This window comes from Epinephelus lanceolatus, chromosome 19, assembly GCF_041903045.1.
Source record: "Epinephelus lanceolatus isolate andai-2023 chromosome 19, ASM4190304v1, whole genome shotgun sequence".
Classification (NCBI taxonomy): Eukaryota; Metazoa; Chordata; class Actinopteri; order Perciformes; family Serranidae; genus Epinephelus; species Epinephelus lanceolatus.
In genome coordinates, this window is record NC_135752.1 from 28,516,093 (window position 1) to 28,530,450 (window position 14,358).

The following is a 14,358-nucleotide window of genomic DNA, read 5'->3' on the forward strand; positions in this document are numbered from 1 at the left end:
GAGAGGAGATAAAAATCATCTTTAAAACTTCACCATGAGAGGAATATTGGAAGTGAAGCAGCAGAGGGAGGAAATAAACGAGAGAGAACCGGTGTCAATCATGCTGCTTCTGTCTGTGTCAGCGGGTATCGAGTAACTTACCTCACACCCCGACGGTGGCTGGAACAGACGGGAGAACTCACAGTCTTAGTTTCTCTCTGAACTCAACTGGCCGAAACCCTGTCTTTGTCTTTCTTTATGCCTCTCATGCTCCTTGTGTTTCCTTGGCTGTCGTTATGTCTCTTTAACTTTCTTTGACTGCTATAAAGTGAACTTCTGCAGTCCCGCACGAACGTATATATAAAGACACATCATAGGACAAAAGAGACCATTGTCCCAAGCTCTGATCTGGGAGATTTTATTAGTCTAATGAAAATCTTTTGATTCTTTCTCAATAGAATCATTAATTGCTCAGTCCACCTGTTCTCAACCAATGGTCCGGAGACTTTAAAGAGTCCTTGAGGGAGTTCCGGGGCATTCCTACAAAAATAGGAACTTGTTTGTCACTATTCAATTCACTACAGAGGTGAGCCCAATGTGAGTAAGAGTCACAAGATTGACAATTCTGATCAGAGGTTTCACTTCCTCTGTGGTTATTACCTCCGCCAAGGTTATGCTTTAGCCGGCGTTGGTCTGTTTGTCTGCAAAATAACTTGAAAAGTTCTTAACGGATTTTGATGAAATTTTCAGGAAGGGTTGATAATGGGACAAGGAACAGATGATAATTTTGGTGGTGATCAGTTGAAGCGAAGTGGATAAAATAATAAAATGGCGGGAAATCCGAGCTGCTTGGCGGAGGTCTTCGCTCTCCGAGTGCTCTCAAACTGTAGTTGACAGCAATGGTGCCATACACATGCTGTGTTTTTTGCACCTTCAAGTTAATTGTTATCATTGTAGACACATGGCAGACGTGCTCAAACGCCAGAACGGTGCACACATGTTCCCAAGCACCCATTTTTCAGGCCGCGACGGCTGCCCTTAGAGATAAACCGAGTTCAACTGTTGGAAGGCAGCAGTGCGTACCACATGTCATGTGATGAGGAACAACCAATCGCAGCCAACAGATATCTTCCCTAGGACGTTATGCGCACACACTTATAAACAGTATCTGGAAGGAGATCAGCTCTGCATTCAGGATTTCAGGTAAACGGGATATGGTACCTCAGATACGCAACCTCAGATGCAACCTGCTGCGGGGCTCTTAGCACAAAAAAGGCACAAAAGTAGCGTCCAGCGCTCGTGTTTTCCAGGAGTTAACACTGCGGCATATGTACAGCCCCTATAGAATTCTGGTAACGGGGCTTTCAAATCAGGATCCCAAGCCCGGATCCCTAAAGTCCACTTCATTTGATTTGTGCAAACATTGTTTTGTACCAGGGCCCAGTTCATGTGCACTCTGGTACGGTTTGCATCAGGTGTGAACACCAACTGTACCAAAGCACGGAGGCGGGCTGCTATGTAACATGTCCACAATGAGTTTTTAACCAGTTACACACCAGTCTCATTTCAATACTGATGCCTCTATCTCAGACGGCACTCATGGTGAGACCCAGATCCGGCCTCACTTCCAACCTGCAGGGAGGTGGAGAGCTCCGAGCCCGACTGCAGCAGCTCCTCCTCCTGCCAGGAGCAGAGCTTCAAAGTGCTGCTCCGCCATTCACAGGGCAGCAGCGTCCATCTGTGGCCTTTTCTAAACTGTAGCACGACAAAAATGTCACGTAGATGATGATGCAAGTACTCAGAGGAGGGGAGAGGGGACACAATCATAATCACACCTAATATGAAAACATCCTTAATCACATTTAACAATCAAAATCTTTTCAGATGGAGGTCCTTGAAGCAAAATGTTATCAGAAAGCAGCAAATAATGTCATGTCTTCAAACTGCTTATTTTGTTCAACCAATGGACCAAAAAAAAAGAGATGAAACAGCAAGTTCATCATTTGGATGTAGCCAAGAGTCACGGAAAATTTCCACCACAGTCACTAAATCAGTGTACAAGATATATTAAACTGCAGGTAACCATAGAAACCATACATATGTCTCCTGCTACACTGCAATTAACTTGCAGCTGAAACCGGCCCGACTACATATGTTGTATGGCGACATATTCAAATCCATCAACTGTTGTGACAAACAAGCTGTTCTCATTATTTCTATGAATAACTTATTGCTCCCGACGCCCCGATACAATCAGAGAAAACCAAAGCCGTGTAGAGACGGTGTTATCTCTGGGATGTTGTTGAAAGATCAGAGCTGTGTGTAAAACCCTGCCATGCGCAATCGAGTTATAATTGACGAACGCAGAATTGTGGCGTTTATAAAGTGCAGACTTTTTATTAGGTGTACTGGGAGAATCTGCCGGCCAATCAGCAGTGGACATCCACAAAAAGAAGCAGCTGAGTGTGTGCTGTGAAAAGAGTTAATGGCATCAGCAGGAACAGTAGCTGCAGTTTTTTTTTTTAATGGTAAGAGGGGCCAAATTAAAACTATAAAACCACTGATTTCAATAAAGCACAGCTGCTCTTGCTTTACTTTCGCAAGTGACTGTGGTATGAGTGGGATAATGCACCCAGGGGTATCATGAGGAGACCTTGTCGTGCAGCATTATCTCTTATGGACAGCTTGTTATTGTTCTGATGTGGTTTTTAATGTAGAGACTAACAGTAGCACATGTTCTTCGTGTGTTTTTAGTACTTATAGGTAATTATTTGTTCATGTACATGGCTGCAGTATTTGTCAGGTGATGTCTACTATAGAGAAAGAAGCTCTTGTCTGTTAATAAAATATTCTTGTTGCAGCTGTGAACACTGTGCAGTCTTTTCTTTCTCATGTCTGTGTTCTTCTATTTCCCTGATTCTCTGACATTGTGTCACACTGTCTTTCTCTCATCTCTCTTTCTCACCCTCTTTCTCTCCCCACACCACCATCCCTTCGCAGATTCCAACACACACACACACACACACACACACACACACACACACACACACACACACACACACACACACACAAAATTACCCGACTGTCTCTCTTCCTTTCTCTCATGTCTGCCACCGAGGTCAGAGTCTGGGTTTTCTATCCTCGAGCAACGCAGCCGTGCTTCACCATGACTGTAACTCCAGCTCTGCCTGCAACTCTAGACCCAGCGTTAGTCAGGTCATCCGGCCGCCGCCTCACCATGACAACGGTAAACCTCTCGGTCACACATTCAGACACATGTTGCACGTTCGGTCATGCGCTGCGGGGCTCGTGATCGCTGCCATCGCACGAACGGGACTGGCAACACGTATCGCAGATCGCTAAACAGGCTGGGGTGCCGGATGAGGCCCAGCTTTGGTGTGACTGTGAGGTGAATTAGATGGATCCTGATTTAAATACTTTGGGATCAGATGTTTTTCGTGTTTATCTTGGGGAACAAAGCCCTTTGTCTTTGTTTCAGCTGCTTGAAGCCGAAGGGAAACTGTCGGGGCACTGTGCTGGCGGGGTTCATGTCATTATCGATGTAGATCTGCACTGGCTGTACAGAGCGGGACCCGGGCGTTTGAAGCGGGAGGGCTTTACAGGGAGACAGTCATCTCTCTCACACAGGGAGAGCCAGACTCTCAACTGTCTCCTCTGAAAATTGGATTTCTATCCCCTGAGATTAGGATCAGGCTTTCCCCGCTCCACCAAGGCTCTATTAGAAAAACATGCCGCCCTCTGAGGCCACGGGAAGCTTGCAGTGCAGGCCTCGTCGTCATCTCGGTGACCTTTGACCTTTTAGGACCAGCCGTAATACTGATCCCACACCAGGGCAGCTTTCCTCCGGGTGTTTGTCTGTCTGCCAGACGGGCAGGCCCTTAGCCAACTGCAGGTGTCATCTATTTGACGTCGCCCCACCCCCCTTCTCCCCCCTGCCTGGGGCCGTTGATGATCACAACGGAGGACAAAGGAGCGTCTGTCTTCACCGAGACAAGCAAACATGAACCTCCCGTCAATCTGTCATTTACATGCCCACTTAACAGATTCCAAAACCATATTATATGTACAACACTGGTATTGACTATGAGCTATTGTTGGGCTTTGTTAGACACAGACAACGTGTGATTTGACACTGATACAGCAGCTGATGAAACATAGTTCACTGTTGAGCAAACAGCATTTCTAGATGTGGATGATGCTGAAAAAACAAGCATCTGCATCTGGAAAAATATGTTTTCCATGTGTAACAGCAAAACTCACTTTCTAATTGATGCCAATATAAGCTTCAAGGCTCCAAGACAGACTCATTTAGAGAGTCTTTGAGTGAATAACTGATGACACACTGTAAGCATTCAATTAAAATCAAGACAAAGAATACTTTTTTTTTTGCAGTGACAATGTTAAGCTTGCATGGACCTGAAACTGACAGAAAAAGATAAGCTACTGCATTTTAAAATATCTTGTTTTCTGATAAAATTCAAAGTCAAGCCTGTGGATATGAAACTTTTGTTTCAAGCCTAAAATTCTGTTGGTGCGTCGCTAAAAGCGAGCTAAAGCTAAGGATTACTTAGTGCAGATAAAACATTCAGCAACATAAAGCTGCATTCATCAATAGAAAAAAATGTTTTTTCAGAGACAATGTTAGGCTTGCATAGACAAGGAACTTAAGTACAAAAGATAAGCAACTGCATTAAAAAATAAATTGTTCTTTGATAAAAGTAAAAGGCACAAGCCTGTAGACATAAAAAAAAAGTTCATTCCCCCTAACAGTGAGCTAAAGCTATAAGGATTACACTGTGTAGATATACAACATTCAGCGACTTAAAGCTGCACTCATCAATATTTTTATATTAAAAATGGATGAAATTACAATGTGTAATGTGAAGGGGGTCGCTCATAATGAGGACCCTTCAAAGAATTATCACCTAGCCCACTGTGCAGTTACCCTCAGATCTATAGAGCATTTTAGCCTCTTAGCTAATAGCTTTCTTTTTCTCAGCCCACAACTTCACTGCTTTGGTTCACTCGCATCAACCTGGCTTTCAGCCACAGGGGGCAGCATTTTTCAGCAAAAGAAAGTTGTCTATCGTTTGGTGCTGGGCGGGTAGCCTAGTGTATCAAAGTTAGCAACTAGCTAGCAGTAGCATTTAACAGGTAAAGAGCGAGATATTTCCCCAAAACAAAGCAAAAAGAAGAATAAGTATCGGACTTAAATTCATCAGATGGCCAAAAACATAGCAACGTAGTACTGACCAATCATGTCTGAATGACAGGTTAGCAGTTTAGTTGGAGAGGCGGAGCCAAATTGCTGAAATGCAATCTCAGAACCCATCGGTTATCGGCTTTTAACCAAGTTTATCTGCACTCATATGCAGTAGGGCTGCAACGATCAGTCAACTATTTGATGACTAATCGACTATTAAAATAATCAGTGACTATTTTAGTAGTCGACTAATCGGTTTGAGTCATTTTTCATAGAAAAGTACTGTAAAAGTACCCAAAATACTCTTATTGCAGCTTCTTACGTTCAAATATTGGCAGCTTTACACACTCTCCCATGACGGTGAACTAAAACTCTTTGGCGTGAGTTCGAAACAAGACATTAGATGACATAATTTTGGGGTTTGGGGGAGACAGACCGACACTTTTCAACATTTTAACACGTTTTTCAATAAAATGATTAGTCGACAATGAAAATAATCGTTAGTTGCAGCCCTAATATGCAGATAAGCTTATCTGTTTACAGAGATTAGTCAAAGTGACCAGTGCATGGAACAGGAAGTCTTGGCCAGTTATCCACTGGCAAAGGATTAGCCCTAATTATTGGCTCCTGCTCTCCAAGGCTTTATCATCATCTGACAATAGCTGATGGGTTCTAAGATTAACCCCAAAGGCCCTGATCACATGGAAAGCATTTTAGAAGCTGGTGGTGGCTTTTTGTAGTTGTTTTTAATGAGACTGAAGATATTGGGAGGAAAAAAGAAGAAATTGCCCGCATTTTTTGCCTGAGCACTCTGAACTTTCCCATTGTCCAGTCAGATGATTTGAGAGGCGGGCCTTCTGTGGCGGTCACAACAACAAGTTGGTAAACAATGGAGGAGAAACTGGTGGTAGCGGTTGCTGGAAACCCGACAATAGACAGCAGGTTGTCAAACTGCCCCTGAGTCATCCTAAAATATGCCTGGAAACAGCCATCACTGAGACGAAGCTCCTGGACCAACTGGTGGTACTCCCCGTGATCCAACCTCTTTTTCAGGGTCTCATGTACCCACATAGGTCTCTGTTTCCCTGTGTCCAACAAACTATTTACTGACAGCCTCTCACCCTCAACCAGAGCTACAGCAAGTACCCTCTGCCTCAACATTTTAGGAACTAGATAATTGCTGTCAAATAACTAAAATAAACAAATAGTAGATTGATTACATGGGAAGATTACATGGTTGCTCTGCGCTCTGCCACATGTTTTTATGTCTACATCATGACTGCGTTTGTGGGTGGGTGGGTGTGTGTGTGGGTCGGTGTGTCTGGCGGGGTGTGGGTGGCTGGGGGGTGGATGGGAGGGGCATTTCTTCTAACCATGTAAAGCACTTTGTGCTACATTTTTGTATGAAAAGTGCTTTATAAATGATTGAATGATTGAATGATTGATTGAGTGAGTGAGTGAGTGAGTGAGTGAGTGATTGAGTGATTGATTGATTGATTGATTGATTGATTGATTGATTGATTGATTGAATAAGGAGGAGCAAGCGTTTTTGTTTTGTTTTTTCTCTAGTGGCATTCAAATAAAGAAATTAAAATTAGAGGGCAAAAAATTTCCATTACTGCTTTAAATCACTATAATAATGAAGTGTTCTGAATTTGCTAAAAACAAACAAAAACTACTGATACTGACAGACATCCTTTCCACAGCAAATAGGCTCAAGGGTGTTGTAATAGTCAGACTGGAAAACATAATTTCTCAAAGAATGATGTTGAAGTATTTATATAACTGATGACCACAACATAAATCTATAGTACTGTTTGGGGAACACAGAGTTTACCATTCAAAGAAAACTTTTAAATGGGGATTTTTTGGGATACATAATGCCAGAGGCAGCTCTTCTTTCCCACTACACTCTAATGTCAGGACAAATATGGGTATTATGTGAAATGTTCTGACTATAACGGCTTTGGTATTTTCCCAGAGGTGTCTTTGTCTTTTGTTATTTCATCCCATGCCCAGATCACATGTTCTCAGATGAAAAAAAAGTGTCTTCAGTGAACAAGGATCTGATGGATGAGTCATGAATCTGAGTCAGCAAGAGATGGTCCATATGGCCTGAAACTGCTCGCAGCCATATGGACTGTCTCTCTGCTTTTCTCTCTTTCTCTGGATGATCAATCATCATCAGAGTCTACAAGAACATCGTCTCCACTCAGTTTCACAGCAGCCAGAGCCAACTGAACAAATGAAGCAAAATTAGTCAATCTATGATTTTTTTCTCATCGACATCCAAGGAATTACAGCAACATCAACAATTCTCTGGCGCGGCCGGCAGCAGGCCACAATTTCCCCAAACAATACAGTCAACATTTATGCAACGGAGTCGAGAAGACTAGCCAATGCACACAGAAATCCAACAGAAACATGGAGTGAAGGGTAATACATCACAACATAAAATACTGCAGCTTTAGATCTGGTTCAACTCACATGGGGACTTGATGATCGCTTGTGGCACTGCCCAGGATCAGTCAGACAAAAGTGTTGAAAGACACAGGAACAAATTCTCCAGTGACTTTTGTTTTATCAACCTGTCTACCTAATTAGAAAAATATTCCTTGTGATCTTGAACACAACTGAGCTGCATTACAAACCCACAGAACTTCTCTTTAGCTTCTAGTAAAGGTCCCAAAGTTTTCAAAGACACAAAATGTGTCCTGATGGAATTAAGAGGGATTCTGGGGTTGAATCAGTGACCAGCTAACATTTCCACACAAAAAACATCCCCTGAGTTCATTAAAAGAAATACAGTTTGGCTCATCTGGCCAATCTGAGATTCAGCTTTTCAAACACCTGCTTTGGGTCTGGAAGCAAGCCTAAAAAGTTACACTGTACTAATGTATGGCGGAAAAACTTTCCCCATACTTCCCCTCTCCTGTCCCCTTTGGGTTTGATATCTTTATTTTGTACTTTGCTATAATGTCAATATTTGGCTCTCTTTTCACTGACTCCTGCACTTCTTACTCTACAGTTCCTCTGGCCAGTGTCAGAAATCTACCATGGAGAGCACTGTATCTCTTTAGTCCCTCTCTTCTGCCCCTGCAGGGCACTGACTTCACTTATGAAAACATGACTTCCCAGCTGTTTGTTTTCCAGAGTCTTCTCACGAGGAGGAGAAAGCTGAACTCAGCCAGTCAGCAACAAAAGACACTTCAGACGAGGCCTCAACAGTAGAGATGTTTTGCTCCCTCTGGCTTGTATTTTGGCTTGGCCCTCATTCCAAGGACTTGCACAACAAAACCCGAACATTGCTGCTGTCTTTTTGCAAGATTCCAAGAAGAAATTGATATTGATCTCCTGATAACTCCCAGTCAAAGCTGGGTATCACTGGTAAATCTTTCTTTAGTAGTGCTAAAACCTGAGTTTCAGTACTGATTCCAGAACAAAACTTCTTGGGCAATTTACATCAAGAAGTATAAACATTTTTCGTTGACAAAAGAAGCCAAAGTTGTCAAAGGATAATATGTTTCAAACACAAGTAGCCGTACAAGAGACAGGTGTAACATTGGCAATCTTTTGATTTAAATCAGTAATTATCTAATAGAAGTTTTCAGTTTTCAAAACTCAATACAGGGTGGTTAGTGCATACTCACAGATATAGTAATACTCTCTTCCAGGGCGAAACTCGAAGCCTAAAGAGAATGGAGTAAAGAGCTGGAACTTCTCCGAGAACTTCAGCGGTCCGTTCGGCGACAGAGGCCTGTTGCACTCCCAGCGTTTGAAGCCCTTCGCAGTGTGGTCGCAGGAGCTGTAGCCGTCGTAGTTCACCATGTAGAGGACGTAGCGTTCGGCCCGCTCGTCTGAAACCGGGCCTATGTAGTGTGGACAGTAGACGTCAAGGTAGTCGTTGATGCAGACGTCGATGTGGTAATCACCCCGGTAAAACCTGGAGGAGAAAGGGAGAAAAAGAAATGTGAATAAAGCGGGTTGTGCAGAGGGTCTCACGCAAGTAAAGTCTAAAGTTATTTTTGTCAGGGACCCCATGAAGTTCTTGACCACTAGTAGTGCTATGGACAGCCTGCACCCCAGAAGAATTTGTTGGCATTGTACGTTTTGGCAAACCAGGGACATGTTACATCTCTTTTTGTTATATGTATTATATCAATGTTTCTATAATGACGTAGTTCTGATTACATGTATATGAGCTAGCTTTGTTATCGGGAGGGGATGGTAGATGGTGTGACACGTTGATGAGACGGCTGCCAAACTGCAAACCACTGTTTGATACTAAAAACCACCAAACTAACTGTTCATTAATGAGACATCCTAGTGTTTGCAGTGACATTTTTGCCACCAAACGTTGTTTTTTTAGCGGGGCAGCTGTGGCTCAGAATTAGAGCAGGTCGTCCCCTAATCGGAAGATCGGCAGCTCAATCCCTGGCTCCTTTAGTCCACTGGTCAAAGTATCCTTGGACAAGATATGAACCTCAAATTGCTCCTGATGACTGTTCCATCGGTGTGTGAGTGCGTGTGAATGGTTACTGAGTAGCAGGTGGCATCTTGTACGGTAGCCTCGGCCACCAGTGTGAATGGGTGAATGTGACATGTAGTGTAAAAGCGCTTTGAGTGGTCGGAAGACTAGGAAAGCGCAGTACAAGTGCAGTCCACTTACATCATGGCATATCCACCAGCATTTGTGCGACTGAACTAGGGCCGACCCAAAAAATTCAAAGCTTCGAAGCTTCGAAGCTTCGTTCGATGGCACGGGATTCGATTGTGAAAAAAAGAATTTGAAGCTTGGGCGCTTTTTTTTTCTCGTTTTCTTGAGGGAGGCCTTAAGCGCAACACTAACCCCCACCAGTCCGATACTGACAACGAGCGCACTCAGAGCTGGCAGACATGTCCAAGAGGTCATCAGATGTGTGGTTGCACTTTAAAATATGCCCTGACAACACCCAGAAAGCAGATTGCCAGATTTGCCAAAAGCAATTGGCATATCACAACTCAACCACCAAAAGGCAGGAAAGAAGAAGATTGCTTGCAAGGTTGACGTATGAAAACAATGCAGGTTTCAAAACAAACAGAAAATTGGCTTCACATGTTTTGAGGAAAGAAATGCATTCACATTTGTTTGACCAAAGGGATACACACAATGTGTTTTGTTGCCTTGAAATGCACATCAATAAAATTATGTTTGCATTTACACCACCGAAGCATGTTAGCACTTGTGCTTACATGACTGGATTTAATTATGTTTATAACACACCGCGAGGCCAGTTTTCTGTGTGCCAGCAAAAATACTAACATGATTAATCTATTATTTTTGGTAAGGTGATTGTTCTACATGTTTATGTATGCAATGATAATTCCCACAATTGCACCACACAACACCATGCAATCCCTGATCTTGACCTTTTAATGATTTATTCGCCCAATGAAAATAAGCTGAGCACGCATGTTCTTTCTGCTGCAGCCTGCTTTGTCTTTTGTGGACATCTAACATTCAGATCCCCTGAAGCAGTGCTTTGCTCAAGGGTTCTTCGATAGCAGCTGTTTAAGTGGGAGGATAGTTACTCATTGATTTGTTTGGGGAGTCTCTCCCCATCATGTGCCTTGATGATGCATTCTCCAAAGAGTTCCGAGTGCTCCAACACCTGATGACAAGAGCTGATACTTTAGGTATCTTAGTGAGGCTACAGCTGAAGAAAAAGTTCCCCTAAGTGCCCAGAAACTGAAGCCGGACTGACGAAGACACATCCAGGCTACGGCTCTGGTTTTGATTGCAGGATCTCATCATGTCAGTCTCAATCATCCCGAGCCTCTTGTGAGACTCCACCGAATCCCCGTGCAACACTCCCGCCCCGGCAGAAACCCCTTACGACACACGCTAGTCAGTCCTAAGCCATATATCAATGTTGGTGCTCAGCAGCGATGACTTATGCTGGTGCTGAAATTAAAGTCCCCTAGCGTTACAGGGCTAATCCCCTGGTTAGCATGTGCCTTTAGCAGCTCTAAGAGGATCCCTCCGTAGAATGAGATTTTCATTAGCCCAATATGACAGCTTGATGTAGGAGCCCCTTGTGGAATCTCCGAGTCTGGGAAAATGAGGCCTGTTCTCAAGCCTCGCCTTGAAACAGCCCCAAGATTGTGTGCCTGGTGTTTACTGTAAACCTACTGGACAGGAGAAGAGGGGGAAAAAAGTGCAGTGGCGAGATATGCCAGGTATTCATTCCTGAGGAGAGTGATTGGAAACACATATTCCCATAGGCGCCGTATAAGGTTGCATTTCTGAGGCTTTTAGCGGAGACAGATTAGGCTTGGACGGCCGGCTGGTTGTGTCTCTATAGCTGCTAATGGCCCGCGGTTCAGTATCACTGACATACTGCGGATGTCTTCAATACTCCACCTCTGTTCATTGACACAGTGAGGGCCGTCAGGGGAGACAGGCCAGAGACCGTGTTGTAGCATGCAGCAGGATGATGATCCGATACGGGTGAACTCGCCTGAGCACCGCGGGGGGTTTTACCCTGACGTTTTGCTGGCCACGGATCAGATATTACAACTACTCCTGCTCCTCGGTGATGGAATGGGAGTAGCAGTCAGCTGATCTGAGGCCAGGTGAGACAGGGAGGGAAGGATTGAGACGCAGCTGTTGCCGCTGACATGTACATGTTGGGGATTCGGGAGACGTGAGTAGCACAAAGGGAGGTGTGTGCTCGCCCTGGCCTGCTGGGGGTATCATGTTGTCGTTACACAGATTGTAAATGTGCTGCAGGATTAGTGGCCGTCCTACTGGGTTTGCAATGGCCACAAATGAGCGGATGTGTGTGTGTATGCGTGATAGCGGGGGTGTCTCATGGCATGGGCAGCCATATTCTAATCTTTTTCTCTCTCTAATTATAGTCTGGTCAAACGTGAAACCGAAGCCCTTGTTTTCTCTCCCAGCTTTCTCTTTTTTCCCCCTTCAGCACCAGCTGAGCGCTTTGGCTCCAGGCAGGCACAGCATGGCCTCCTTTAGCCTCTAGTTTCAGAGCCGCTCGCTGATATTATGACTACCAGGGGTCAACCGGCTCCACAGTGTCATGTCCTCACCCAGAAGCACTGTGGGGTAGCCTGCTTTGTCCTCTCGTGTCTCTGCTAAGCTTTAAATGGTAGTTTCAACCTTGTGAGTGTCAGTGGCTGTCAATCAGAGCTGACCCAGAAGTAACAGTTAAGATTAGGCAGGATTAAGAAGAGTTTGTAACTAAAGCCTTTGTGAGAGAGAGGTGGGAAAAGTTTGTTGAGGAGTGATGAGAGATGAGGACCCTGTTCAGACCGGAGTTCTTGTATTCAGATCAAAACGCACCTCAGAATTAGTCTCAAGTGACCACTCCTGATTTCCCTTCTGCACAGAATACAAATACATTAGTTTAGTAAGTTTATTTATTTATTTATTTATTTATTTATTTATTTATTTATTTATTAAGTTTCCCAGTCTTTGTTGTTTTTGATATTGAAACTACTTCCTGCCAAAGAAAAAAATTCTATAAAAATGGCTGACATTGAGTTCTGGGGATTATTCAGAGAAGTGGGGATGCTTTTCATGATAGCTGCTCCTGAATTATAATTTTACCATCTTTTGAGCACCACAAACGAAATTCCATTCACCTCCACAGTAGTGGGCTGGAGTCCCAAAGATAGATGGATGGATCTACATGGCTGGATACCACTACTGCCCCATTTCACCCAAAGTTCTTGAACTGGTTCCATTCAGGACTCTTTGAACCTTGGTGCTATCTTTTAATGATGATTTCTCACTTAAGGTCTCTATTGTTGCCTTCTCCGTCCCTTCTTTCCAGAATATGACATGGCCGCAGATGTCATCACAGTTCGCACTTCAGGTCAAAGAAAACCTGCTACTTTATTTGTTTGAGCTCGTAACCAACTTTTGGGTTCTGAACTAATTTATTTTTGGCTGAAATGCTCCGAACGGTTCGAAATTAGGTGCAAGGACCACAACAGAACCTGTTCCATGTTGGTGGAAAAGGAGTATACAAGTAAGGAGTAATAGAATCAGAAATACTTAAGTGATCCCCGAGGGGAAATTGTAATTCGTTACCGTCACTCTGATGTAAAGAATAGAGAATTTTAAGATGTCAGAATAAAAGTATGAAATAGAAGTATGTCAATATAAAGCAATAAAATGAAAAATAATAAAATAAAAAATAAAATTAAAAAATGAAATGAGAAAATAAAACAAAACAAATTAAATAAATAAATAAAATAAGATAAAATAAAATAAATAATAAATAAATAAATAAAATAAAAATCAATACAAAATAAAATATAAATAACACAAAATTAAATAAATTAAAAAATAAAATAAAATTTAAAAATGACAGAAATATAGATAAAGAAATAGAAACTTAAATAGGACAGGGATCAGATGAGGCAACAAGAATGATTTTCAGAGGCCACCGCACCTGTTGCATTACGATCTTTTACAAAATTCAGTTTTCTTGCAAAACTAGTTTCTGCATGCAATGCATTTGTCACTTCGCCAATAAAACCCACAGCATTACAGTAAATACCGCCATAATTTCCCTGCGACATACAAATCACATCTTGATAGCCCCATGTGACATTGTGTCAGTAAAAAATGTGCCAGTATGACAACAACATAGTTAGACAATATGCTGAAGTCATCAGGATAACTACTGACGGCAGGGAATCACTGCGTGTGACATGACCAAACTTTTAAAGCACAGTTGTTTGTTGAAAGCTGCATTGAAACTTAAGTCATTCTGGAAAGGCGGTCCAAACCTTTCTGGCAAAAAAGATCAAGATAATTTACTACAGGGCACACTGCAAAATAATATAGGAAACGATCTCGAGTGCTTGCACTGCTCTCAATAATTGAAAGATAAGGTATCGCTGATGGCAGCCAGGGACCAGGAGGTGTAGGTGAGGTGTAATGCAACAAAAGAAAAAACAATATACACCTGGAGGTGGAGGTTGCAGCTCTAGCTGAGGGCAACACATCTCGGAGTAGAAATGAGTGCATCCCCGTCTGCCTGCAGATATAGTTTGGGCGATCCGTTTCTGATTCTTGCCTTTGAAGCATACTGTTTTTTGCTATCCATTCACGATCTCTTAACCAGAGATGACAGTTCCGAACA

At 43.0% G+C, this 14,358-nt stretch overlaps 1 protein-coding gene across 1 annotated transcript in view; it reads right to left on the minus strand.

The window, feature by feature from the left end:
* LOC117269699 (ephrin-A5b-like) overlaps positions 1-14,358 on the minus strand; it is a 96,550-nt gene that overhangs the window by 5,638 nt on the left and 76,554 nt on the right. Inside the window, exon 2 of the mRNA XM_033646931.2 lies at positions 8,854-9,146. Within this exon, the coding sequence (XP_033502822.1) occupies positions 8,854-9,146 (293 nt within the window). The remainder of the gene's footprint in view (positions 1-8,853; positions 9,147-14,358) is intronic.